Source organism: Empidonax traillii, unplaced genomic scaffold (genome assembly GCF_003031625.1).
Source record: "Empidonax traillii isolate 1590-97213 ecotype Southwest subspecies unplaced genomic scaffold, ASM303162v1 scaffold372:size565953, whole genome shotgun sequence".
NCBI lineage: Eukaryota > Metazoa > Chordata > Aves > Passeriformes > Tyrannidae > Empidonax > Empidonax traillii.
In genome coordinates, this window is record NW_020955565.1 from 517,518 (window position 1) to 545,254 (window position 27,737).

At 52.6% G+C, this 27,737-nt stretch overlaps 1 protein-coding gene across 1 annotated transcript in view; it reads right to left on the reverse strand.

The window, feature by feature from the left end:
• The window catches only part of TNR (tenascin R), a 30,623-nt gene extending 5,427 nt beyond the window's left edge, over positions 1-25,196 (reverse strand). Inside the window, exons 1-18 of the mRNA XM_027892885.1 lie at positions 24,632-25,196; positions 21,374-21,850; positions 20,681-20,944; positions 19,674-19,789; positions 17,059-17,209; positions 14,206-14,475; positions 12,321-12,506; positions 9,394-9,483; positions 9,018-9,281; positions 8,109-8,375; positions 7,880-7,999; positions 7,215-7,358; positions 6,430-6,549; positions 5,984-6,127; positions 5,276-5,406; positions 4,166-4,298; positions 1,040-1,191; positions 2-98 (exon numbers count right to left, since the gene is read on the reverse strand). Coding sequence (XP_027748686.1) covers positions 2-98; positions 1,040-1,191; positions 4,166-4,298; positions 5,276-5,406; positions 5,984-6,127; positions 6,430-6,549; positions 7,215-7,358; positions 7,880-7,999; positions 8,109-8,375; positions 9,018-9,281; positions 9,394-9,483; positions 12,321-12,506; positions 14,206-14,475; positions 17,059-17,209; positions 19,674-19,789; positions 20,681-20,944; positions 21,374-21,850; positions 24,632-25,127 — 3,622 coding nt within the window. The 5' untranslated portion in view covers positions 25,128-25,196. The remainder of the gene's footprint in view (position 1; positions 99-1,039; positions 1,192-4,165; positions 4,299-5,275; positions 5,407-5,983; positions 6,128-6,429; positions 6,550-7,214; positions 7,359-7,879; positions 8,000-8,108; positions 8,376-9,017; positions 9,282-9,393; positions 9,484-12,320; positions 12,507-14,205; positions 14,476-17,058; positions 17,210-19,673; positions 19,790-20,680; positions 20,945-21,373; positions 21,851-24,631) is intronic.
• Between the last annotated feature and the right edge of the window lie 2,541 nt (positions 25,197-27,737).

Here is a 27,737-nt window from a genome sequence, read left to right on the forward strand (position 1 = left end):
CCCAGCCAGAACTCGTCCTCCAAGTTTCCGAAGCCAACCCGGTAATCCGCCCATTTCCGGAAGAAATCGGTCAGCCCGTTCTGCCGCCGCTGGAAGACCTGAGGTGGAGGGAGACCAGGGGAGGGAAAATCAGTGTGATGGAGATGAGGAATGTCTCTGTCGGGCTTCGGACACACAAACTGAAGATAATACTTTGTCATTCCATTGTGCCTTTCAGGGGAGAAAATTGCAATGCTCATCCAGTTAGTGTTAATTGAAGCCATGCAATTAATTCATGTGCAGATGGAGAAACAAAAGAGGTGTTAGATAATGTTTGAGGCAAATCAATATGAGAACAGGAAGGAATTGGCCTTTGAGCTTTCTGCTCTACCCAGCACATGGTGCCCCTGGTTTTCTAGCACAGGATTCTGCTCTCAGTTGGCTCTTTCTGTGATATCCAAGGGGATGCTCTGAAGCGGAGTGAGATGGAGGGAAATGTACTGGCTGGAAATCAGCATTTGAGGAAGCCCATTGGTTTTTTTTTGGTTTTGACTATACATCTAGCAGGCTTTTGTGTAATGTGTGTAAGTAAGTGTTTGACATGAATAAGATCAAAGCACCATGGCATTATTTACTTATGCTGTCAGTCCATCTACGTCAAGACAAGCAGTGTTTGTGCAATTCAAAAGCCAAAGAGGCATTTGTTTCTAAAGTGCTCCTGTGCAGACTCAGTCGGGGTGATGCCTGACACCCTCCTACTGCAGGCAGCGTGAATCATTCCCCGTGAAAGCTACCGGCCATTAATTTCATTTCTGGAACAATAAATCAGCTTCACTCACAGATTCTGCTCTCCAGAAGCACTGCAGACACGTCAAATAAATCAAAGGGCATTTCTCCAAGTGTAACTATTATTACCGGAGCGTGGGCCATTCCCCGTGGCGTGGGAAATGAAGCGTGCGATACGGAGCCTGCTGCCATTCCTGCCCGGCGTGGGGCTCGGCTCTGCCGGCAGGATGAGGCTTGGCTGCTCTGTGATGAGGACAACCCCCGAGCTACTCACAATCCAGCCGCCTCCGTCGGTGGTCATGTCGCAGAACACCGGCACCCTCTGGCTCAGGTCCCCATTGATGGAGATGGTGTAGACGCCGCTCAGGGTGTCCCCGTTCATCAGGTGCTGGGCACAGTCCTGGGGGTTTGCAAACACGCGCCCTCCTGCGAAATTAAAAAGGAAAAACAAAAAAAAAAAAAGAGGCAAAATTTAAGCAAGGAGATGCCTTTTCCCCACGCCTCAGGCCCCACTGGTTGTGATCCAGGTAAAGCCGAACTTGGCTGCTGTGTCCCGAGTAATTCGGTGAGGCAGTGGGACTTTACATCTGCCATCAATACCAGAGGACTTAATGGAAAAAAATGTGTGCGTAAATTAATTATCTCCCATATGTCCTATATTGGAGAGGTGCGTGGTAACATCACTATGAATGATGAGGGATGTCACTTCTTGGACCATCTTTGTGCACCATGTCTGAAACCCTGGGGTTTAAGCTGTCACCAGCATATTTAGACAGCTGTGAAAATACCAAAACCTGTTCTCCTCTCAGGATTGCCAGCTCCAATCAAGTTTTATGACTTTGCTCGTTCCAAGGGGACTCTCCTGATTCTCCATGCCCTTGGAAACGATGGTGGACTTACGCTCAGCTAATTTTCACTTGCAAGCTGGGCAGGAATTGGGCTGTGTGAGATGCTAGAGACAGGCAGCATGAGCAGTGTGACTGTGCTACAGGTGTCCTCTAATGAGGAATCATCTCATTTGAGGGCCAGAGTTTAGGACAGTCTTAATTATGAGACCCCCTCAGTACTGGAATGTCAGCTCTGGGCACAACTTTTTCTTATTTGATGCAAAAGAGGAAAACACATCTTTTTCTTTGCTGTTGTTGCAGGTGGATGATGGAGTAAATAGTTAGTCCAGAGCTGGAAACGTGGATGTGGCTTTCAAGGATGTCTCAGTCACGTGGTGACAAGGTGTGAAGAACCTTCAGATCTTCAGTGCTGTGTGTGTCCATCACAACTGTGTGGTGCCCCATAGGACCAAGATACAACCCTTGTCTGTTGCTTCCCACTTGGGTGTGTATTCCTCCCTCCTTGTGACCTGAAGACTTGGAGGTCGTTGCTTTGTCCAAATGTTGAAGATCCCCTGTTTTCTGCCATCTCCATGGTCTGTAGTGCAGTGTCTGGTGAGACGCTGTTTACATTTCATAGTATCCAACCATGAAAACTTCTTCAAAGACAACGAGTTTGGGCTCCCCTGAGCTCTGTGGAGATCGCTTGTTTCTTAATTTATATTCATGTCTTTAAGAGCCAAGGAGACCTTGAAAGACATTTCAAACCACTATAAATTATAAATACTGTATCTGTTTCTTCCTTTTGTCTCATCTGTGTACAATTCCCCAAGAACCTTATGCAAACATGAAACAAAAGAGGCCGAGCTATTAATATGTCAGAGGGAATAGAAGAACCCCAGGATGTGTACTGTAAGCAGAAGGAAGCAAAACAATTTAAATTAAGCCTGGGTGTTTCTTCTTTTTTTTTTTTTTGTTTTGTTTCCTGAAGACAAGTCCTTGTTCTCAGCAAAGTGCCCTGATTCGTTGCCAGAGTAAATTGAATCCCAGATCCTGATGCTTCACTCAGGGATGTGTCCGTGGATTGCACTGCCTTGGTGATAGTTCCTGGGTGCTTCTGTCTCATTGATATTGGGGTAAGTGGGGAGGAGCTGGTTTCTTGCTGATGCTTATCTTCATCTTAAAAGCAAATTAAACCTGTGTTGGATGCTGCATCAGCTGGCAATGGTGACTCTAATGCTGCTGAGGTCTGACATTTGTGTTTGATGGAAAAGGTGCTCTCCTTGCCTGCTGTGACTGGGTTTCTGCTGCATTATCCCAGCTGAGAAGCCACCCCTGTGCAGCTTCATCCCTGACTCCCAAACAGCCTCAAAGATTAGATGCACATGTCCATCACCTGCCTGAACTGCACTGGCCTTATGTGCCCATGTAAGAGGCAAGAATAACAGGAAAGGCTGTTCAATAGATGCATTAGAGCTGAGTCTTTTCTTCTTTTGTTGATGTAAGTAGTTGCTATTTTCTCTTAAAAGCAGGTGAAGGGACCTTTGCATGGAACTGAGCTGGGGAAGTGTATCCACAGCTGATTCAAAGAAAACTCTCCTAATTGAATTGGCGGTGCAGATCAGAGGAATTTTGGTGGATGTCATGTATTGGCTTCTTAGTGCTTTTGAAGCCCCAGAGAAATGGGATTGGATTCAGCCCTGAACAAAATGCACTCTGTCTGTAAGTGCCCTGGCCTAGCCAGGCTTTGCAAAGAGGGTGAGGGACATTTGCTGTGCACTGTTTCTGAAGTGAATTGTTGCAGAGAGTGGGAGCGATGGCGACTTTCTTTGTAAGTGTCATTCTTGCCAGGGTGAGTATTCTGTGTGTGAGGGCTGTGGTGACTGTGAATTTGCCTTTGATTTGGAGAGCAAACCATTCCCGTTGCCTTAGTGGATTGTGAATTCCCTAGAATTAGAGTGGGGAGGAATAATGCAATTAGCTAAAGTCAGTGGATTAGATAAAGTGCTGGCTCCGCTGTCTGTGACCCCACTGGTGGTGGCGATGGAGATGCACCTGTTTGGTGCTTCCAGGGATGCTCCATCCTTGGAAACTTTCAAGGTCAAGTTGGACCCCTCTCTGAGCAACCTGATCAAGTTGAAGATGTCCCTGCTTATTCCAGGGGGGTTGGACAAGGTGACCTTTGAAGATCCCTTCCAACCCAAACTATTCTATGGTTCTTTGACATCTGTGAGTGATTGGATCATGTCCACAGTGTGGAGAGACCCAGCTGGTCCATCCACTGCAAGAGTGTACCAGGGGGTCCGTGACATTGACTATCCCTTTGAGGAGGGGCAAGGACAAGGCAAAGGGCCTGGTAAACGCGTTGGGTCTTGTGTTTGTATGACAGATCCCTCAGCCATTAACATTTTGCAGCAGAGCAGCACTGTGGGGCGTGGCACTGTATGTACCTCTCTGGGGATTGTGATGGGGTGCTGCCCGAGGAGGGAAAGCCCATAAAAGCAGTCTATGCCTTCCAGCACAGTACATGGGCTCACTCCCCCGTTCCCAAGTGGGTGTGGCCGAGTCCTCACCTGTGGTGAAGGTGGTGGAGATGACGCCGCTCCGCACGGCATTTTGGGCAGCCTGCAGGCGCACCGTGTACTCCGTGGTCTCCGACAGCCCCTCCAGGCGGATCCACGTGTCCTCGGCATCCACAATCAGCTCCTGTACAGGGGTCCCAGAAGGAGGCAGACACCAAGAGCAACAGATGAGAAAAGCGGTGGGGAGCCTAAAGAGCAAGCGAGGAGGGAAGGGAAGCCACAAACTACCGCAGCCCTCGGTGCCTGGCCAAGGAGCTGCTTACACCCCTGGACTGAGTCAAGAAGGGCAGTGAACACAGTCAACATTTTGGGGTGGTTTGGGTGGGACAAAGCAAGACGGTTTAGACACAGGCAATTTAAGTGTTTGCAGTCTGTGTGCTCTGTTTACCGACTCTATGGGGGATGTGCGTGCCCTCGGCACGGGGCGTGACTGATGGCCCGAGCAGCACAAGGAGCAGGGCAGGCCAGACCCGGTTACCAGCCAGTTCTGACTCTGTTGATTCCCATCCCGTTAATTTTTCTGGTTGTTGGCCAGTGCCACATGTTATCGAACCCCTTCTGCACTGTCCCCTGGCTGCTGGGAGCCAGTCACACCAGCAAAGGAAGCGAGACTGGTGGGTGTGACGTATTTCTGATAGCATTTGTAGCAGTTCTCCAGACAGGCAGATGTGGACACACTCATTAACTAATCCAATATATTGTATTGCGGGATTAATTAGCTGTCTGTGCCTGTCTTCCTTTTCACAGGAAGGGCAAATGGCATTTTTAGCATCTCTGTTTGCAGGATAATTTTCTCCTGCCTCAGCTTGCTTGTATTTCACAAGCTGTGAATGTCCCCCATCCCTCCAAACTTTCCAGGTATCCCCTCTACGCTCAGACCCACAGGTGTGCATAAACATTTTGCCTTAGGCAATCTCTTCTCTCTTTTTCCAATTAGTTATCTAAAGTATCCGCTTACACAGAGAGTGGTGCCTGCCCTTCTGGTCTCCCTGAGCCGGTGAGCATTGTTGTTTTGCTTTGTTGGGTTTCTCCTGCTCGTTTCTCCATAGTCTGGTTATTCCCTGACTTAATGAGGCTGTTTCTTTGTGAGGACTCACTCACCTTCCGGCTGCCGTCGGGGGATCTGTAGGTCATGATGTAGTTCTCGATCTCTCCCACGGGAGGAACCCAGGAGAGCAGGGCGCTCCGTCGGGTGACTTCGCTGGCAGTCAGATTTGTTGGAGGATCCAAAACTGCAAGAGTGGAAAGGGACCCCAGGGAGGGGAAAGTTCTCACACGCAACCACCCCCGTCCCATTTCCCAACTCAGTACCCTGGGATTCAACCTTGCAACACTGAGCTAACAGCCCAAAGTCCATTCTTGCCCTCAGTTTCAAGACCTCATAACCAATCCCAAGAACAGGGCTCTGCAAACCCTCTAGAAGCCCTCCTCTGCCTGTGTGCCACCTCAAGGGTAACAGCTCTGAAGTTCATGTCAAGCTGCTTGTGAGCAAAATGGGTTGTAGAGCTCTTCTGGACCTTGGGCTAGAAAAAACCCTGGTCAAGGGTATTCTCAGGAAACCACATCCAGGGGAAATCAAAGATAAAAAGGTGTTGATGGATGTTGAAAAAGTGAAAATGATGGCAGATGCTTGTTGATTAAAACTCTGTTCTCGTGTTGTGCCCAGCACTAGTATTTGGGTGTCCTTTCGGCACATGGCTGCTTCTGTGCCCACTGTTTGTGAGAAGGGCTTTGGCTCAGCCTGGCTGCTGCTTGTCCTGGGGTGGATGCCTGGCTAAGGGGGGGAGGTGGGGAGGTGATTGTACGTACGAGTTGTGAAGTTGGTGCTGATGGTCTGGCTGGTGAGGGGCCCGCTGGTGGCGTACATAGAGACCATGTACGTGGTACTGGGCAGCAGGTTGGTCAGCTGGTACTCCTGGCTGTCTCCATCCACGAGAATTGTTTCTCCTGCAACTGCAAGCCAAAGAAAGGGATGGGTTTAGGTAAATGTTCCACGTCATTCTCCAAAATGTGTCTCTGGGTATGACCTCATGAACAAAGGCACTTCTAATGCTGAAACACCGTAGGCTGCAGTGCAGCAGCTGAGCTGCAGTGCTGGTGTTCAGTCTGAAGGATAGTCTTATTCTTCCCACTGTCCCTATATAACCCAGAGGAAGGGCTCCTTCCCTATTCCCTCTGTGAAGGGCACGTGCTGAGCCCTGGATTTTGGGATGGGGGGAGAGCTGGAGGTGAGCTGAAGCAGAGCCCCAGTGTACCTGCCCGGCGGGTGAGGATGAGGACGTAGCTCTCCACATCTGACAGCGGCGGGTTCCACTGCAGCAGCGCCTCGGTGGGGGTGATGTTGGTGGCCGTGACCCCCAAGGGGACATCCATGGCTGCGTGGGGGAGACATTCAGAGAGTCAGAGGCGTTAAAGAGACTGGGCTGTGAACCCTGTGAAGCAAGGGCTTCTTGTGGCCCATTGCTCGTGGTCTTGCCCTACTGCCCAGGCACATGGGCCTGCAGAGGAGTTACTGCTGCCTAGGCTGGAGTGCAGAGATGTCATAGCTTGTGCTACTCTGCTACCTGGGCTGCTTCTCCTCTGTTTTCCTGATGCACAGCCTGGGCTGTTAGGGGTTTTCTTTAGGTTTTGAGGAGTCTGTGGATAGGGAAGGGTTTTATTCTTGCAGCAGATGCTGTTTGTGACAGGGCTTCCCCAGGGATTATTTCTGGAAACCTGCACTCCCTTTAGGAAAGCTTGTCATGGTTGCCCAACATTGTGTTTCTGGCTTCCCTGTGCCTGGTACGCAGGTTTATCACTTTCCCCCGTGACTACCCATGAATATTCTGGAAAAGCTTTGCCGAGACATATTTCAAAAGCCCACACTGGGGCCTCGTGAGCCTTGCTTGTCATCCCGATAGGGATGATGCATCAGGCTGGCACGAGGTCCAGCTTGCTCTCAGTCACCTGATTACTAATGCAAGCAGGGATTGCCAGCCCTGCCCGGGGCTGGAGCTGTCCCTGTTTGGTTGCTCCCTGCCCCCCAGGAGCCCCTTCCCACCTGTGTAGGCGGTGATGGAGGCCAGCTCGCTCTCCTCCCGGCCCCGCACGCTCTTCACCCCGATCTCGTACTTGGTGGCGGGCTCCAGGTGGTGCAGGGCGTGCTCGGTGACGTCCTTGGGGAGGGCGGTGCTGTCTGTCCTTCCTGCAGGGGTGGAGCCAAGAGCTTTGGCAGCACGGCCGGCCCCACCCCTGGGGTACAGGAGGTGCTCGGGAGGGGAGGGCAGTGCCACAAGGTACTGGAGGTGACTGGGTTTCGTGTCTGCAGGTGTTCATCACTCTGCTGGCTTGGCCCTCTCAGAATCAAAGGCAAAACTGGGGCCGAGGAAGATGAGGTTAGTGGAAGTAGATGAGGGAGGTGGGATTTCAGGATTGAGCCCTGAATTAACCATCCCTGTGAACCACACACTGCAGGGGGTCGCTCCCTCTGCCCCTCTGTGCCAAGCTGGCCCTTGGCTGCAGTTGTCCCTTCTCATCCCCATTCCCTGACACCCCATCCTCTGTCCCTGTAGCCTTTTGTTCCATCCCAGTTATTGGTAGCTTTTACCAGGGTGTGGGATGCTGTCTGGGATGAGGATGACCCGGCGGCTTGTTTGTGCCAGCAGATGGAGGGAGGGTTGGCAGCTGGGAGCCCAGGGCAGGAACAAGAGTGCTCTGATCCCTTACCTTCAGCAGCACGGTAGGATATCCTGTAGTGGTCGAAGGCAGCGATGGGAGGGCTCCAGTAGACCACCATGGACTCCTGGGTGACATTGCCCACCCGGAGGTCCCTGGGCGCATCGATCCCTGGGGACACGGAGCGCAAAGCAAAGCTGTGGGAGGCAGGTCCGCTCCCTGTCCCCCTGCCCGCCCTCCCGGTGGGATCCCGTGCCTGCTGGGGGATGTCCTGTGGTACCTGTGGTGATGGAGCCCACGACAGGCTCGGAGCTGACGGCGCCGTGCACGGCCACCAGGGACACCAGGTACTCCGTGGAGGGCTGCAGGCCCGTCAGGCCGGCGTGCCGGCGGGTGCCCTCCAGGGTGACCTGCTGCGCCTCCTCCGCGTCCCGAGGGCTGTAGGTGAGGATGAGGCGGTCTGCAGGTGGGGACGGGTCGCTCCACGTGACATTGACGCTGGAGGACGTCAGCTGGGAGAAGTGGAGCTGTGTGATGGGCCGAACACCTGGAATGCGGAGAGGAGAGGTGCAACCCCAACCGTCTGCAGATCCTGGCCTCCACATTGTTCCCAGTGCTTGTTTGGGAAATACCCAAGAGAGGTGGCAAAGCTGGAGCTCTGGGCTCTCCACTGATCTGAAGCTGTGCTGGCATCAATAGGCAGAACCAGGAGGGGGAAAATGGTGCTTTCCTCAGCCCTGCCTGCAAACAGCCTCCATCCCAGACCCATACGGTAGGTGACGGAGCTGTCCTACTGCAGATGGTATGTGTTATCTGCACTTCATGACTGCAGACTTTTCAGTGAGAGAACCTTGTGAGGTCCCTCAAGGCTTCATTTCTTCTTCTTTTGGTCACACACAGACCACCCTGACAACAGAGGATAGCATGGGCTGTCTGTTCCCCCAGTCCTGCCATGTCCTTTGGGGAGCCTCCAGCCAGGCAAGTATGCTCAGTGCTGCTGGCCAAGGGGACTGTGCCACCACATTGGTGGGACTGTCCTCCTTTTGAGGTCAACAGATCTGCTTCCATGCGGACACACTGACCCCAGCTCTCATCCCCATCACCACCCAAGGGTTTTAGTGCTGGGAGAGGTGACAACACAGGGTAGTGATCTGTGGCCTTGGCCCCATCCCAACTTGTCTTTCCTTACCTGTGAAGGCGTCCACGGTGGCCTCCAGGCTCTGCTGCCGTCCCCTCTCGGCGATGATGGAGATGGTGTACTCCGTCCCGGGCTCCAGCTCTGAGAGGGTGAGCTGTGACTCGTCCCGGGACACCGTCACTTCCGAGGCCATCCCTGAGGCAGGGGTGAAGGTGACACGGTAGTGGTCGATGGGACCCGTGGCTTTGGTCCAGGCCAGCGAGATGGACGTCTCTGTGGAGGCTGTCACCACGAGGTCCCGGGGGCTATCCAGCTCTGTGGGAGAGGGGTGGTGCAGAGCTTTGTCCCCATGCACAGACTGTCCCATGGGGACATCTGAGCCCCAGGAGCCAGCTGTGTGTGGAGAAGGCAGTGGGGCCAAACTCACCAGTCCTGGCGTTCATGGTGGCTGGCACGCTCTGCTGGCTGTCCATCACGGCCGAAATCCCGATGCCATACTCTGTTCCCGGCACCAGATCTGCCAGGGAGCGCAAAAGACACGAAGGGGTGTGAGAACAGCACCTGGCAGGGTGACCCCAGGGTGCAACCCCCCAGCTCCCACAGCTGAGGACATGCGGGGCACCCTTGGGGTGAGCGGCCCTCCCTCAGGTCGGCGGTTCCTCCGTGCATTGCAGAAACGCTGAGCCTGTTTTAAAAGCCCTGTGGATGCCTTTGGACAGGGAATTTGGATTATTTTAGCTCAGAAGCAAGACATTTTTAAAAGTCGTTGCTGAGGTCTGCTGTAATTGCTGGCAGCGAGACAGAAGCTCTGTGTGTGCAAGCTGAGATGGGAATGACAAAGTAGCTATATTTGTTTCCAAAGTGCTGCAACATCGAATATTGTCACAGGGCTGGTGTCTTGAAAAGAAATAAATTATGCAGAGTAAATGAAATGCACATTAATTAGGAAAAGGTGCAGTCTTCCTGGGAGCTGAATCAAGCCCTGCTCCTTGGGGTGGATGGATCCTGCAGTGCCTCTCTTAAGGGACATGGGAGTCGAGTTCATCCAGCTCCTTTCCTGATTGCTGTGATAACTGTGTGGGACATCTGCCTCTGCCTGTCGCTGTTGCTTGGCTGCTGGTGGATCTATTCCCCTCCTCCCTGTGCTTCCTGATCTTTCCCACAGAGCTAGAAAAAGCCATAAACCCTCCAGCCCAACCTCACCCTGCCTTGCCCAGGGGCAGCATCCCCTGAAGCCACCAAAACCTTCCTCAGGAGGTCAGGAGAGAGGGAAGCCCTCATCCCTTGCTCTTCTCTTGCTACAGGGCAGTCTTGGTGAGGGGGGGAAGATGGACCCCCATCACTTACAGGCCCTCCCCAGTAAGTGTCAGGAGTATCCTGGAAAAGAGGAGAAGAGCCTGGGAGAAAGGGGGAGGAGAAGGAAGAAATGAGCAGGAGCATATAAACCAATCCTTTTTCTCTGCAATCCCTTTTGGGTAGTGCAACATTATGGATACTCCTGTGCAAATGCTGATTTTAAGAGAGACTATGGGGCAGGGCAAGGCTTGCTGTATTTGTAAGCTTAAATCTTTCTCAGTGCCATTTCTCATTGCTTTTTCTGCAGGCAGATGAAGGTGGCTGACAGAATTACTGGTTGTTTCCATGCTGTGGGTCCCATCAGGGTGGCTGGAAACACACCCCAACGTGTTTTGCACCCCGTGCAAGACTGGAGGACAGAATTGTCCATAGCATAACGGAGCTTTGGGAGAGGCTCAGTGCCATCCACAATACTGCTCTCCTGGCTTTTTTTTTTTTTTTTTTTTTTTTTTTTTTTTTTTTTTTTTTTTTTTTTTTTTTTTTTTTTTTTTTTGCCAGCACAATTATTTTTTGGGTTATTTTATGCTATAATTGGATTTTTTTTTAATTGGTTTGTTTATTACCCTGGGAGCTGGAAGCAATGCACTTAGGTGATGATGGAGGCACTATGTAAAAATCACTCACTGCTATCGACTTTAAGCCTCTGCGTCTCTGCAGCTTTCTCTGGCAGGGTTTCTTACAGCCCTGCCCGAGTCTGGCAGAGACTTGGCACCTTTTTTAATTTTACTGAGAAAAACAGGGGCCTTCAGGCTGCCACGTCCTCCCAGGCAAGCTCAGGTTCTGCCATGGGTGTCGTCACAGTTTGTGTCACTGGTGCCGTGTTGTACCTCTGCTCCAGGGAGGGCGTCTGGCCCAATTTTTAATGCTGCTTCTCACCTGGGAAGCCAATAAATGTCCTAGAGGAAAGCTAGCAGGAGCCCAGCAGCCAGTCCCCAGTCTCATCCCACTTCTTCATGCGTGTCCTCATCAGGAACGCAGCACAAACTGTCCCTAACATTTTCCTTCTTTCTGCATACCACGTTTTCAAAGCTATCTGCTCTAACTGCCTTCCTGCCCTCCAGCCTTTCTCGTGACTCTGCTGCTGTGCCTGCAACTTAACATTTGACTTTCCTTCTGCACTTACTCCTACAGCTCCATGTGGCAGATTCCTGAGCCCCTGAAGATCTTGGGAGAGCAAACAGTCAACATGGAGGAACCTGATGTCCTGCCATACTGAAGAGCTTCAAGCTGAATGTGAGTGAACTTTTTTTTGTGTAAGTCTTGTCTTTGCTCAAAAAGTGCCACCAGAGTGGCAAATCCATCAGGCAAGCAGTTCTGGTAGGGAAAAAAAAAACACAAAAAAAAGGGAAACCAGATCTCACACGGTGCTTTGCTGTGTTGCTGCACGAGGTGTTTGGGGCTTTCCTGGCAGCGGGAGGTGGGTGGTGTTTGCAGCCCCTGGTGGCACTCCCTGCGCTGGCCTGAATTGTGTACCACTTAAAAGGACCTGCCCAAAAATAGCAGCCCTAGATTTGGGTCTGCTTTGTGCCTGATTTGGAAAAAGGCAACAAACTCGGGCAGCCTGGCTCCCCATCACTGCCCACGGGGCATCATCACCCGCATCTCTTTCCCAACAAGTTAAAAAAGGAGAAGGGTGAAATAATATTTCCCTCTAGACCAGCCTGAAAAGGCTTCTTCTCCCCATTTCTCACTTTGCTCCTTGCCAGCTCTGTTTGGCACCCGGGGAAGATCCTTGCTGGAGGTGCATGACTCGGAGGTGCCTGACTGGGAGGCGCGTTACTTGGAGGTGCATCACTTGTGGATGAGCAGCACCCAAATCCAGACCCACGCAGGGGAAAACGAGCTGCATCCCACGGAAAACCTTCTCTCCAGTAAGCAGTAAACTCCCAAATGACCTCAGCATAAGGGCAACGGAGTATATCAGTGCTGGTTTAGGCTCTCCACTGTCCCACCTGCTTAAGAGGAGGAGGAGGAGGGGGAGGAAGGGCGCACTCGTACCTGCGAGGGTGGCGCGGGTGGTGGGGCCGGTGTCCCGTGGCACCAGGACCTCGTGGTAGTGCTCCCCGGCCAGGGTGCTGTAGACCACCCTGTAGCTGTTGGCCTCGGCTTCGCTGTTGTCCCAGGCGAGCTCGAGGCTGGCGGGCGTCCGCGAGCCCACCCGCAGGTTCTTGGGGGCATCGATCTCTGCGCGACACAAGGGAGAGAGGCACCGTCTCACCGCCCCGAACGCACTCCGGAGCCTCGGCACGGGCGGAGGGGGGAGCGAGACCCGGGTGTGATGCCTGGGAGGGGCCCTGGGCGGTCTCTCCTCCCCAGGGCACAGCAAGGGCTGCAATACCTGCTCTCACCTGCTGCTCAGCACGGACCGGGAGATGCTGCCCAGGTGAGCGGTGCGAGTGCTGGGGGCACTCACAGCATCCTTAGTAAGTTGCTTTGGGAGCTAATTCCATGTTATTTGGAAAAGAAAACTGTTTTCTGGCCATGGCGGAGGGAGGGAAACTGAGGCATTGTGAGGGCTCTGTAGCAGCCATGCACTGGCCTGAACTACTCTTAGGAGAACCTTGAGCATGTTTACAGGCTCATTCACACTCAGACGTTGCCCAAAGTGTTTGTTTATTAGTGCTGCCGAGGCTGTGCACCAGATCTGCTCTGGTTTGCTCAATAAACCCTCTGGTGAGCGATGGGTTGGGGCTGGGCACCGGCAGATGGTGGGTAATGGTGATGGATCTGAGTTTGGGGGGGATTTTTTGTGTTGCCTTTTAGAAATGAAGCGAGGAAGGCCAACGCAGCAAATCAGTCGGGGTGAACATCTCTTCTGAAATATTTATCTATAGAGATATTTACACACACAATTCACACACCACGGCTGTTACAGTAGGAGCCTCGTATCCACCAGGAACGTACATGACAAGTAATTTATATACCATAAACCAGCATGGAAATACACACTCTGCCTCCTCCTTTATGGCACAGTAAATTAAACCCGTTAGCTGTCTGCAGGCTTAACAATAATTAAAGTTTTACTGACCAGTTAGGGTGTTTAGAGAAGATATAAAATGAGATAACCGTGTTTCTGGCTGGGCTGCTTTCAGCTGCTTGCCTGCTGATTCCTCAGGCAGGCTCTCAGTGCTGAATGGGAAGGAGCATCACCCTGAACTCAGACCTGTGCTGAGTGTTGTGGTTCTTTTGAGAACTTTGCATGGAGCTCTGGGCGCTCTTAGGGATGCTGGGCTTTTAGAGTTTTAGCTCAGCTGTGTGTCTAAACGGGCACTGAAGCTGGTGGGGATGTGTGTCCCAGGCAGGTTCAGACTCGATGCTGCAGCAGGACACGGCCAAGGTGGAGTTGGCTCAGGGTCTGTCATCTAAATGTGGGGGTTTGAGTCATCTGTGCCTGGTCATTGGCATCTGGGATCACCTGGACTGCCCTGGGGGCCATGTGAGCATCCCTGGCGGGCACAGGGCAGGAAGACCTGTTGCACTGGAGGTTTAGGGACTAAACAGGAAGATAGGCAGGAGTAAAGGGATCAGAGGATGGTTTAGGTTTGTATTTTAGGGGGAGCTGTGTCGTTTGCTCTGCCTTGCTCTATGAGGGATGTGAGGCACCTGCATTCAGGCATCTCCACTCACCCCTGCATCTTAACCATCGTGCTTTCGTTCCACTTCTTCCCCCTAGCACGCCACACCAAACCCCAGCTCACTTGTGCCGGGGGGGCAAACCAGGTGCCACTAAATCCCAGATGCAAAAATCCCCTCCCTTCGTCTCCGGATACGTCCTCGCCGCAGGACAGCCCGTCTGCAGATCGCAGCGAGCCGTCTGCCCGCGCCTGCCGCAGGCCTTTAGAAAAGCTCACACCAGTTCTCCCAGCAAAGCCGGTCTAGCTACCTGTGGTGAACTGGGCGAGGGCTGGCCGGCTCTCGTTGGCGCCCCGCAGGGCACTGACGGCGAGGTGGTAGCGGGCGCCGGGGCGCAGGGCCTGCAGGGAGTACTGGCTGAGGGGGGGCTGCAGGCGGAAGGTGGTCCTGCCGCCCTCCCCGTCCGCCAGCCCGTACTTCAGCAGGATGGCATCCACCTTGGCGCGCGGTGGCGTCCACTCCACGAAGGCCACGGTGTCCGAGACGTCCCGCACCACGATCTGCGTCGGGCCGTCGATGACTGCGGAGGAGGTGAAGGGGGTGGGGGGAAACGGGCACCTGTTACTTTGGGAGAATTGGGTGGGGAAAGGGGGAAGCTCTGGGGATGCCAAGCTTCTGGGGTGCTTCAGCCTGGCCTTCAGAGCGGCTGGGATCAGCATTTGGGGACAGGGAGAGAGGTGACATGAGCAAGGCCCCGACCCCAAGGCAGGGAATTTGGTCATTGTGGGTTCCCTGTCCCTTATCCCAATCTCCTGGCTCTTTCCTGAACCCGCTCCACTCTCTGTGGACCCAGCAGCTCTCTCACTGATAGCATTACAGCTATAATGCAACTCATGCCCTTCTCTCAAGCTGGTTATCAGCAACAATCCCCCCTTGGCTTTTCCAGGTGGTATTTCCCAGGATAAAACCTCCTATATCCAGCTGTGGTCCACTTTTTTTTGCTCCCAGATAAACTTCCTGTACTTTTGTTTCGAAAAACGTGTAACTTTGCTTTGTGCCCAGCTCTCCAAAGCATCCAGACTACTTTTATCGAGGATTTTCCACTCAATTTACTCTTTTCTGGGCCTTTCCATCATTGGTAAAATTTATCAGCAACGATATTATGTCTTTTGAAAGGTGTTGACAATGTGTTAAATAACGTGGGGCCAAGGACAGATCCAAGCATTTAGAACTGAGGAACATCTCTAGAAATGTTCCTGCTTCGGTGCCAGCTCCTGGTTTGTCCTTAAGCTGAGGGATCAGCTTGTAGAGCTGTTGATGTCTTGGCTGTGGGGAGAAAGGAGAAAATGCAACTGTTCTGGTGAGTCTTCATAACTAGCTGGGTGAGGGCTATGGTGGGTGTCCAACAAACCCCCTCAGATAAAAGGTTTTTAGGTAAATTCATACCAGAGATCTACTGGGAGACCCTTTTGGACATTTCTGTTTTCTTTTTCAGAGAATTGGGCCCTTCCCTCCTCCAGAGCCCCCAGCACTCAACCTTTGAACATCATGGACTCAAGCCTGGCTGATGGATGCTTGGAGCCCAGCAGGACTTAAACACTGCATGGATGGATGGATGGATAAATGGATGGGGCCAGCCTGGCCACTGCTCCTGTGCCGTGGCACTGCTGATGCCTGCTGGCCAGCCTGTTTCCTCACTTAAGTGATCACAAGGTGGGTGAGAATGCCCACTGTGGTTCTGTAATTCAGACTATACTGTATATATATATACATCTAATATAGTGTAAATATAAGCAAATGGCTGTGTAATTAAGGGTGTGCTGAATGCTGCATGCCAGGGTCAGAAGTTCTTGGGCAGGAGTGGAAAGGACCAGGGAGGGTTAGAAAAAGACACGTGGGGGGAATTTGGAGCAGTGGGGTGAGGTCTGGGGGCAAAACAGCAACGGAGGAGGGAGGGCAGTTGGGAAGCACAGTGTTTAGGTAGGAGCTGGGTGTCCAGCTTGGCCAGGACCAGGTCATGCTTATCCAAACCCTGAATCTCCAACTACTTCACGTTGTCCAGTCATCCAGGTGATCCACATCTGCTTAGCTGTGTGGCATAAAAACATGCTTGATCCCAGCCCAAGCTGTTGAGGCAGAACAAGGACGATGAGGATTAAGCTGTGGGGGTGCTACAGAGGAAGGCAGACATGCCAGCACAGGGATGCCCTCAGGGAGCAGAGAGCTGGGAGCCACCGCTCCATCTGTGCTCCCTGCAAAGGTCAACCCCCTAGTTTGAAGTACCAGCCTCTGTATTTTGTGCTGACTTCACAGGGAAAGGAAGATTTGGGCTTGACCAGGAGATGTCTCTGTTAAGCCACGCCGAGCTGAGCGGGAGGAGAGGACTGAGCCGAGTTCGCTCAGACCTGCAGCAAACTGCTGCTGGTGGAGGGACCCTCCCTTCGCTCTCACCACCGCCTCAAATTAGCAGCCTGAGGAGCATCACCTTGTTACAGCCCTCTGGCAGCTATTTAAGGGCTGTTTCCGTTTGGAACAGCTTGGGTGGAGGTAGGAGATGTCTGCCTGGCTGCCAAGGCAGACTGCAGCAGGTCTGGCGTGGAGAGCCTCTTCTCCCAGTGAGCTCTGCCCATCGCCGCGTCTCCTTCGGCGAGGAGACACAGTTTGGTCTACAGGATGGACCAGTGACTGGGCAAATAAACTGGTTTGGAAGGGACACGCTGTTGCTCCTGGGTCCCAGCCCTGCTGCCTGATTTGCCTGAATAGGTGGGAGCAGAGGGCATTTAGTGGAACAAAAGCAGGTGGGAGTTTTAATCTGTTATATATGAGTAAGTAATACATTTACAGAGATATTTCTTGAGGGCTTGCAGCCTCTAAAATGTGAGATTAGCAGAGGAGAAGAATTTATCCAGCTATATAATAAAAGCAGACCCGAGTCTTTACTCCCAACCCCATTAACCTCGCCACGGTTTCTGTGCTCGTGGCAATTCAGGAGGGAGAGGGACAAAATACTGCACGAAGAAGCTGTTGCTGCCGTGCTTGGGCACAGGGGTGCTGCTACTTTTATCCTTGCCCATGCAGTGCCAGGCTGCTCTTGCTGATAGGATCTTATTTTTGGGACCAAGCCCTGGGCTCTGTCATGCTCCCCCAGGTCAGGCTCACTCACGGGTTGAGACGCTATTGGAGGTGGGAGGGCTCCTGGCTTGTTCCTTCAGGGCCACCACGGTGACAGTGTACTCCTCCCCTGGCTTCAGCCCCGTCTGGTTGAAGGTGGTGACAGTGCTGGGGAGCTGAGCGATCACACCACCCTCGTTATTCTGCCAGGGAGTGGAAATAAGCATTAAAAAAAGCCCCACAGAACTGGTGTTTTGGGGGGACTGATGCACGGAGAGGAGGTGCCCCCTGCTCCACGTCACATCCTTCCATGGCCAGCCCTGCATCCCCAGATCACATCCCCCCGTGGAGGTACAGAAACCCAGGGAGAAGTCACCCCCCAAGCGCAGAGCACCCATCTTGCTGGGCTCCAAAATCCTTCCCCATCCATTCCCCCCTCAGCTTCTGTGTGTTGCCATCTGTGTCTCTGCTGTTCTCCAGAAGGGAAAAGACGAGAAAAACAAAGCCTTGGCTACACTACTTTTCCCTGCTCTTCAGGTGCCAGGAGCTTTCTGTAGCTGATGTACAGGTATGAAACTGTGAGGTCTTTATTTTGCCATCCCCTGCTTTTTAACCATCTTTATTACACTCATTACGCCTTGCAGTTTTGCCCTGAAAAGCTCTAAGGCTTTAAACAACTGCAAATGTCACCTTTCCTGCCAGTGTTTGGACAAAGGATCTTTTCTTGCTGCTGTCTTCACTAATAACGCACTAAACAAATCTTTGCATATAGCTCTCCATTCATATTCATCTCTTTTCTCATTAAACAGGAAATCTTCCATTTTAGCCATCAATTGCCATCTTACCTTTCCTAATTTTCTTTGCTAAATCTGTCTTTGCTTCCTTTTTCTCCCATCCCATCCTCAGTGCAGGCAGCACATGAGCAATACCCACCTGACCCAGATTTTGGGGGGCTGGGGGGTAAGAGCACTGGGGACACCCCAGAAGGAGAACTGCTCTGCAGGAAGGTGCAAGCATCCTTGTGGGGATGCTGAGGACCAAATCAGCATCCTCTCACTGAGTTTTTGGGAAGACAGGGAGCTCAGTTTTTCTCACAGAGGTTATTTGTGACACTGCTGTTATAACTCCATTGTTTTTAGCCTCTGGGGCTGGGTTTGGGGTTTATTTGGGTGTGGCAATGGTTTAGCTTGCGCCCAAGCAAGTGTTGCTTGCAGGCAGTGAAGGACACAGCACCCTCTGCCTTATTTTAGGGGAAAAGCTGGTGATGGAGAGTCCAATTTTGGCAGCTGACAGGCAAGAGCATGACTGTGACTTTCTGGTGCAGGACCTTGTACTTGGCCAATGCATGTGGGAACTTCATAACCCACTGAGTTATGTCCCTTCTCTACCCAAAACCCTGCATCTGGGAACAGCCAGGCTTTTGCACCTTATCTGCCTTTAAATCCCAAAAGATTCCCACGTGTTTTTAAGTTTTAAAAATGGAAAGGAAGACCAGTGGTTTGCATTTTTTGGGCGAGCTTGAGGAAAAAAACTATTGTTGGTGACTCTGTGGGGAGAGGTTTGCTTCTATCCTGGTGATTCCTCACCCTAAAAGGGATATATCCTCATTTATCTGCTTCAGGGAGACGCTGCTAAGCTTAATTCCCAAGTACCTATGAAATGTTTGAAAGAGAGCTATTTTTCCCCACCAAAAGCTCTTCCCTGATGTTGCCTTATTTTTCAGCTTTTATCCTGATGGTGAATGAAAATTATCCCAGGGTTTATACCTGCACTAGCCGAACTTCAACTTGCGACACAATTTGGATGTAGCCAACATTGCACCAAGAACCTTCCAGCCTCTCTGGAAATGAGGGAATTGAGTTATTTAAAGCAATTGGGCCCCTGCTTTGTGCTGTGTAATGATACTTTACAGTTAAGAGCATTTAAAACTTTGGGGCCAAGTTCTGCAGTCCTCCGCTGCCCAGAGCTGCCTTTGATTCCAGCGAGGGTTTTGTACGAGTGAAAACGTCATAATTGAGCCCTTAATCAGCACTTCTTTTACTGCTGGGGCTTGAATGCTCTTGAAAAGAGGCTCCATATACAATTGAAGCTATACTTATGGCTAAATGGTGTAGAAATTATGAATATAGATGAAAACACTCGATGTACAATTTTTGTCGCCGTGCGCGGAAAACGCGCGATATTTAGGGCAACATCTTCCATCCTTTCATCTTTCCTGGCACCGTTTCTACCTGTTCATCACTGCGATTAGAATTCCGTGGCAGGAATTAGCTGTGCGTGTGACTGGGGGATGCTGAAGGTTGTTGTCTGAGGGCTGGCAGCTGCTCGGTTTGATCCGGGCTGCTCTGGGGAGCTCAGCTTAGAGAGCAGGGGAGAGGGAGAGGAGGAGGAGGAAGGGCAAAGGAAATGGGAGGGGAAGCTGGAAGGTTTATTTCTTTATAAGGTTGTCTCTGGGTTTTTTCTTTAAGGGGGGTGGAATTTCTTTGAGGACATGTATGTCAAAACTACTGGGGAAGTGCAGGCTGGCGGTGTTTGGGGTGTTTCTGATGTGCAGCACCACCAATGGCAAACACAGGCTGGGTATTTTGGGAAGGGGGTAGTTGGAAGCAGATTTAGGATCTGCTTGCTTGGTGCTTTAGGTGATGCCTTGAGTGCAGCAGGGAGTACCTTGGGAATGAAGCTGATCTCCCAGCCGTCGAAGGGGAAGGAGAAGGGCTCCCACTGCACCTCTGCTGTCGTCTCTGTGATGGTCTTGAACTTCAGTCCCTGCGGCGTGGCGAGGTCTGGAAGGGAGCAGAGGTAGGGGTGGTGAGCAGAGTGGGATGGATGTGTGGGTGCTGCCAGTCCCCACCCTGCTTCTTGTGGGTATTTTGTTATCAGGGCAACAAAAATGGGGAAGCTTTTGGTAGCTGTTAGCAAAGTTCCTTTGCCCCTCCTCCCCCCCCCCCACCTCCAGGTGGGTTGGATGGAAAAGAGGGCAGTGCCTGGGCTGCTGGACACTGAAGCATCCCACTGCACTATCATGTGAGCAGAGTGGATGAAGGGGTTGCAAAAGGCTGTCTGGATAGTTTCTGTTTTCCCCCTGCCCTCTGTATCCTGAGTTCATTTCCTAGGATCCTTCCTGGAGGTTGCCATTACAGCTTGATACTGGTGTTTTCCTCTGTGCATCATGGTCCTGGTCAGGACTGTGTAACTCCTGATGCACAGCAGCATCTCCTCTTGCTGCACTATCGTCCCTCTCATGGGAATTCTTCATGGGGAACCCTTAAAGGAGTGGGAGGAGAACCTGTGACTTCTGTGAGATATCTCAGAGATATCTCTTATTTTCTATCAGCAAAAAACTGTCATGTTTTGGGCCATATTCTGGGGGCTTCAGTCAAGCACTGAAATTTTTTTGTTGTTTGTTTTTAGATATTCAGGTTTTCACCCAGACTCTTTCTGAAGAGGGTGGACACATTTCCCCCTTTCCTGTAACCCCGAACAGCTATAAATGGGGACAAAAATATCCCCAGTTTTGTTTTGGATTTTGGTTTGTGGTTTTTTGTTTGGTTGGTTGTTTTTGTTTTTTAAGACTCAAGTTTGTCCTGCTAGGAGGTTTTTATGGTAAATGAGCCAGCTTGAGCGTCCCCTCTGGATACGTGGGTACTAAGGGACAAGTGCAGTAGGATACTCACTGGTCATCACCCTGGAGGTAACAGGGACACTCAAGACATCGCTGATGACTGCGTAGATGCTGACATTGTAGGCAACACCGGGCTCCAGATCCGTGATAGTGATGCTGCTCCAGTCGCCAGGCACCCGCTGCTGGAGCTGGGAGCCCCCCGGCACCGCCGGCTGGTACGACACCACGTACTCGGTGGCTGCCCCGGCGCTGTCCCACGCCAGCTCCACGGAGCTGTCGCTGATCCCTGTCACTCGCAGGTTCTCGGGAGGAGCCACTGGTGGGAGGGGCAAAGGGAGAGGAGAGTGTCAGGGTGTGCGTGGCTTATCCTCCCACGGGGCTGTGCGGGAGGGTGTGTGGCTGTGCTTGTGGAACACGGGCTCTGGGCTGGGGGTTACGTGCTCTCTGGGGGTGTAGGAACAGCTGTAGCAAGGCAAAGGCTCAGGAGAACCTGACTGCAGCCACAATTGCACCAGGGGTTTAGCCCCCATGTTGGAATGAACCTCGCTGGCTTTTTGCTTGCCTCCCAAACACCTAACTGTCGTGTCTTTGCAGACAGAGACAACAGGGAGGGCTTAAGGGTGTGATGTGCTCTGCCGGGTATGGGTTCCTCCCAGACTCCGTGGTGCTCCTGTGGGGCTCTGGGCACCTTGAAACCCTCGCTTACGCACTCATGCCTGGCTCTCCCCATGCACGCCCCCGCTACCTGCTGAGCAGTCCTGCCCTTCGTAGCCTTCCTCGCAGACGCAGAGCCCGTCCCTGCAGAGCCCGCGGCCGCTGCAGGCGTTGGGGCAGTGCAGCCACCCGCAGTCCTCGCCGGCGAAGCCCTCCTGGCACACACACGTGCCGTTCACGCAGTACCCCCGCCCCGAGCAGTCGCGGGGGCACCGCAGCTGCGAGCAGTCCTCGCCGGTGAAACCCTCCTCACAGACACACTCTCCGTCCACGCAGAGCCCGCGGGAGCCGCAGCCGGCGGGGCAGCGGAGCTGGGAGCAGTCCTCGCCCCCGTAGTCGTTGTCGCAGATGCACTGGCCCTCCAGGCACACGCCGCGGCTGGAGCAGCCCCGCGGGCACAGCGGCTCGGAGCAGTTGCTGCCCGCCCAGCCCTCCATGCACACGCAGCTGCACGACTCCAGGCTGAAGTTCCCGTGGCCGCTGCACTGCGGGATGTAATCCAGCTGCCCTGCAAGGATGCAGGACCGAGGGTCAGAGCCCACCGCGGGCGAGGTGGAGAAGGGTCAGTGTTGGTCTCGGGTCAGCCCTTTGACGGGCTGGGGAAGGGAGGGGAGGTGCGAGGCGAGCAGGGAAGGCAAGTCCTCCCTTTGTTTGAGCACGCCCAGCTCTGAGAGCCGGTGACTGCGGGGCTGGAAGGGGCAGAATTGGTGATACGGGGTCATGGTGGGGTTTGGGTGGATCTCCAGGAGGTTATCTTCCCTTGGGAGCAGTGGCCTCCTTCACTATGGGTGCCATCAGCCTTGTTGGGATGCGAGTGCTCCCTTTGGTTTCTCTTCGACTCAGCGCTTAGTTGATAGCAACATCCCTAACCCTCTTACTGGAAAAAAACCTTCCCTGGTGAAAACCTCTGCACCAGCCATGGCTCCTCTGGTCTCATCTCTGCTTTTTTACAGGCAAGAGATCCTGGTCTGCTCATCCTCTCTCCTATGAGAAGCAGATACGTGCCCAAAGACATCATCCCTCTCCTGGTGAGCCTGATTAAGACAGAGCTGATGGCTTTGCACAAAGTTTCAGGGGTTTGGGCATGCTGGGGTTGTGGGAAAGCAGGGAAATCACAGGGACACCATGGCCACCACCTCTAACGCCCCCTCCTAACCTGGCAGCCTTGCACAGGATGCTCTGGGGTGAGGAGGGATGCACGGGGACCAAGGCACCAGCCACTGATATTGCCAATGCTCCTGTTTTCCCACGAAACAGGGACCCAATGCTCCAACTTAGGGTTTGTCCCAGCCAGGCTAATTTTTCCGTGCTGATTTTTACTGCTTTTCTTCCTTAAGCGAACCAAGGAAGAACAGAAACCCTTCTGGGATTCCTCCAACCCATGGGAAACCTCTGCATCAGGAAAAAACCCCAAGCCCCAGGACTCTTTGTCCCCCATACCAATTTTCCATCCTAGCTGACCTGTCCAAGCAGCTCCTACGAGGGGGGTGAGCAGATTGCACTTTTATAAGGGGCTCAGTCACATGCTGTGCCACACAGACCCCCTTTGGGTTACTTTGCAGGAACAGTTCCCATCCAGACTGCCGATACTGGGAATGCCAATCAGCATCTCCTCAGATCTCAGCCTCGAGTTAAGTGATCAAGAGGAGAGAGGATGCTTGTAAGTAAGCTGTGCTGGAGGAAAGAGGAATTTTCCTCAGGGAAATGCCTCGGGCGGTGGGGTAGGGATCCTGATCTCCTTTGCAGGGCAGTGAATTGAAAGCAACTCCCGGTGAAAGTAAATGAAATTACTCCGGTTTTAGCTCGGCATCTGCGACGGGAGCGGAGACTCCACCGAGCCCGATGAATGTTTAATGGGACTGTCTGCCGGGTTTGCGAGTTAACCCAAATAGGCCCATCAGAGTTTCAAATGAATTCCGGAAAAACGGGTTTTCCCCACAGCATTTCCTACGTGATTTTAACCCTCGCTTTGCACACACCGGTGTTTTCTGGTTTAATTGTTCATGCAGCTGCTGACTTTCACCTTGAGGGGGGATGAGAGCTGAACCCAGAGCTGGGAATGCACTGAGTTCCACTGGCTGCAGTGGAGATTCCAGCCCCAGCCACCCTGCAGGGGTGGCTGGGGCTGGAATCTCCAGTGCAGCCAGTGGTTTCTCCCTCCCCAGCCCACACACCCTTGGTCCAACTCTGTTAACCTGAGTGTGGGCTGCACCCATTTTATCTTAATGTCTTATTCCACCCATAGAGGAATTGGGGTACCACCAGAAAAGTCACACTAATAGCTGCAAAACTTAAAAAAAAAAACAAAAACAAAAAACAAACCGCAAACCAGTAGGCATCGGGGAGAAAAGGGTTACTTTAAAATTTTTCATCCTCCCTGTTGTTCTTGGTGTGAGAAGCAGTTTTCCCCCTGGAAAGATGCCTTGCCTGTTTGTCCCCGTTTGGTGTTTTCTTCCCTGATACATCAGAGCCACAAGCAGGGCTGTGCTGCATTTGGGATGGATGGCCTTAGGGACAGCCCCTCTTCCTCAAGACATAAGGAGAACTGTCAGCATGCTGACTCCTGTGCCATGGAAATGCAGCTTCCAGCCCAAACCTTTCCTAACCCATCTCATTTCAGCTCCATGCTGCTTCCCTGGCCCTGAAGGGCAGCTTAGGTGAAACAAGGGGATGTCTTTGACTCTGATGGGGGCTCTTGGAGAGCTTCACAGAAGCACATATTTTTACTCAGGTGAATTATCCTGTTGATGGTTTTGTACCTTTTTTATAGGTTTTGTTTGCATCTTTCACGGCAACAGGAGCTCTTCCTTGTATTTTTTATTACTTTTTTTTTTCAGATGCAATCACTCCTCCTACAGAGAAGATGAAGGGGTTTATTGCCAGCTCCCATGGTGCTGCCTTCAGCCCAGGGACAGCTTGGAAGAGCAGCGGCTCTGTCTCGGCTCCCTGTCCCACAAGCAGTGGCTGATGTCTAACAGCGTCTGAGGGACTGCAGGGCTGGGAAATCCCCCCTGCTCACACCTCCCCAGCTGCAGTTTTATCCATCCTGCACTTCAGCTTTGGCTCTTACGCAGCGAGCAGGGCATCCAAACCCAAGTGACCAAATCCCTCCCAGGGGTTTTCCTGCCCTACAGGACCTGAGCCAAGCTTCTCCACTAAAGCAGAGCCCCATCATGGGTGAACCTCCATCAGCACTCTGAGTGGCACCACAAAGGTTTTGTATTTCTCTCTCCTGCCTTTCGCTCGAGCCCTCAGTCCCCAGCACGAGCGAACGGGATGTCGTTACTACCTGTGGCTGCATTTTCTTGGCAGCAATTGGAGGTGCATTGGTCCCGGAGGATGGAGACCTCCCTCTCCAGCATCTCAATCCTGCTCAGCAGCTCCTGCAGGGACGGGAGGGAGGTGGAGCACTTGCAGGCCTGCTTGGGCATGTTTATCCTGTGGGTGAAGGTGACCTGGCTCTCGGTGTCGGAGGTCTGCTCCGTGTACTCCGCCAGCCGCTCGTCTTCTGAACTCACCTCCTCGCCCGAAGACTTGAACATGGATGAGCAGCAGCTGTCCAGCGGGATGTTGATGTTGTAGATGTGGTGGAAGACCATGGGCTGCTCTTTGATGGGTGGGCTGCAGTTGGCAAGGCCGCCCCCCTCATCCATCGCCGTCCTCTCGGCCGGCTCTGTCGTCGCCTCCAGCCGGCACTCAAAAGGCTTGAGGACAGTGCCCAGCAGGAGCAAGCTGAAGCTGATGAGCACATTCCTCAGGACTGGGTTTTCACTATCAGTCCCCATTTTCCTGGGAGAGGGAACAGTCTTCTAAGCCAGCCTTGGTCAGCTGAGAGCGGGGAGGACCTGGGGACACAGAAGAAAAAGAGCGTGGTTGGTGTTAGCCCTGAAACTCTTGCTCAGCACAGAGAGGTATGTCCTCCTGGGAAGTTGTCCAGGCACATGTGGGGCTCACTCAACCCCCACACAGTCCTGCTGGCTTTGGTGGAGCCTAAATCAACCCATGGAACCCATGGCTGGGGCAGAGACCCTGTCATAGTCCTTGAACAGTGGCAAAGACAGATTTTTGCTGCTATTACTTTTTGATTTAGGGAATGGTTAATCTGGTACTAACAAAGCACCAAATACTCTGCTCAAGGCCACTCACCACGGTCTGACTTTGCCAGTTATCTGCCAGTGCCATAATCTTGAGCAATTGCCATCCCTTACTTCTAATGGCTCTCCTGATCTGTAGCTGCTCGCTGGCTCCCCAGGGAACAGCCCTGCCTTCTCGCTTCCCCTGCTGCTGAATGAAAATATTTGCGTGCTGGTTTCTCTTCTACAATACCACAGTGCTCCAGAAAATTTCACTATTCAGCCACCTCCCAGCACTTGCAGGGTTATCATCCCATATTACTGCAATGTTTCTGCTGCACTTTTCTTCTTGGCTCCCTGCTTAATACCTGGTTCTCGTGATCAGGCACTTGGGACTCCTTTGGTAGGCTCTCTCTCTTTTTTTTTTTCCCCCTAGTTTTAGGAAAATCAAGCAAAATGGAAATAACTCTGCAGTGGAATGGCTGTGGTAGAAGACAGCAAGGAGGAGGGCACCGGACATGACAATGGGAAGGAGTGAAAGAGGTGGGATCAGTGCTCCGTAAGTGGCAATTTAGGGCTGCACTCTCAGACTGTGACTCCCTCAAATCCTCCCCTGCCCTCTGGGCTCTCCAGTGGCTCCCGGGTGGCCCTGGCTGACCCGCCGAGAGACTTCTTGTCCCTGCGTAATGGGGGGGGCTGTGACAGGGAACGGCACAGGGACTAATTAGCGCCGGCTGCCTCTGATTGACTCGTTCCAAGCCGACTACCCACTCCTCGGCCTCTCACTCGGCTTTTTGTGTGTGCTCGCACTGGAAGTAATTGTGGCCATGAGCCAGCTGTGCCGAGCCGGGCCAGAGCTTCAAAGCAAGACTCCTTGCGGCATTACAGGAGCAGTTTAGACGGGGGGGGGAGGTGAAATCTTCCCCCTCCCCGCTCTCCAGGATCCAGCCTGGCTCAACAGAGACACCAGAGCCTGTCTGCGAGCACAACTGGATGGGGGGAGAAGGGCCCTGTGTGGATGCAGGAAGGAGGGAGCGGGAGACAGGTCGGTAAATAAAGCAGAGCCGAGCAGATACACGGCGGAGATTGCTCGTTAATGACAGCGATCGGGTTGGGTAGTTAACGACTCTGTACCCACAGAGCGAAAGCCGTTCATCTGCTGGTAGGGGCTGGCAGGCTCATTGATCTGAGTCTCCTTGTCGGTACATCCATCACAGCCGCCCAGCTCTCGGCTCTGAGAGGCGAGTCCCGGCACCCCCCTCCAGCCCCTCGGGGTGGGGGCGTGAAGCTGTGGGAAAGGTGGCAGCCCTGTGGTATGATGCTAGGGAGCTTTCTCTTTTTTAATTATTGTTATTAGAAAAAGGTTCAAGGAATGAAAAGGAAAAGGAAAGAAAAAGTAATCCTGCACTGATGAGGTGCTGGATCAGGCTTAGTGCCTTAGTGGCCGGGCTCTTTGTTGTGAAATGGTGAGAAGTCACCACGGATCGGGCTGACTCCGCCTCAAACCAGGCTGAATCCACAGGTCCTGCAGGGCAGGTGGGTGCTCCTTGGTGTCGTTCAGCCTGGAGGAGACCATTTCAGCCATATATCCCTATTGATCCTCAGCTTCTTCACGGAGGCTTGGGCTGACAGCTCTGAAGCCCTGCTGAATTTGTGGATGCATTCCCAGGGTCTGTAATCTCCATTCCCTGTCTGGTCCTGCTCCTTCTCCTGCTCCTCCTGTCAACGATTTGCTTTTCCCCGACGGAGCCACCGTGCTGAGCTCAGCCAAGGTGGGTCAGTGCAGGGGTTTGGCTGGCAGAGCTGTGCACGGTCTGACAGCTCGGGGCTCGTCTGCCCGAGCAGAGAAGTTGCATGAACAACCCTCCTTTGGGCTCCCCGTTTTCACATGCTCCTGGCGCTTCCCAGTCCGGCTCACGCTGCAGCAACAGGACCATTAGAAACCCTTGACTGAGTGAATAGATCCAGAACTATATATTTTTTTTCTCCCTCCTCATATGATGAAAAGAGGCCAATTTCTGTGGTCGTTTCAACCCAGGATAGGACAGTTGACCTCCAGTTACCTCTGGCACAGCACAAGCTTCTGGCTGCTGCTTTATTTTACCAGAACTGGTTACACTTGGTTTGCTTTGCTTTATTTTTTTTTTCCCCCTCCAGTCCCCTAGAAACATGGGTGTTTGAATTAAAGTTCAAATTAAAGAGTTATTACAGTTAATTATGAAGTTTGGCAGGCATTGAGCTTTCGGCTCCAAAGCATTTCAACTTTGGGGAGCTGTGAAAGAATCAATCTGCTGCAATTTCTGTGTGGTGCTCAATAAAAAA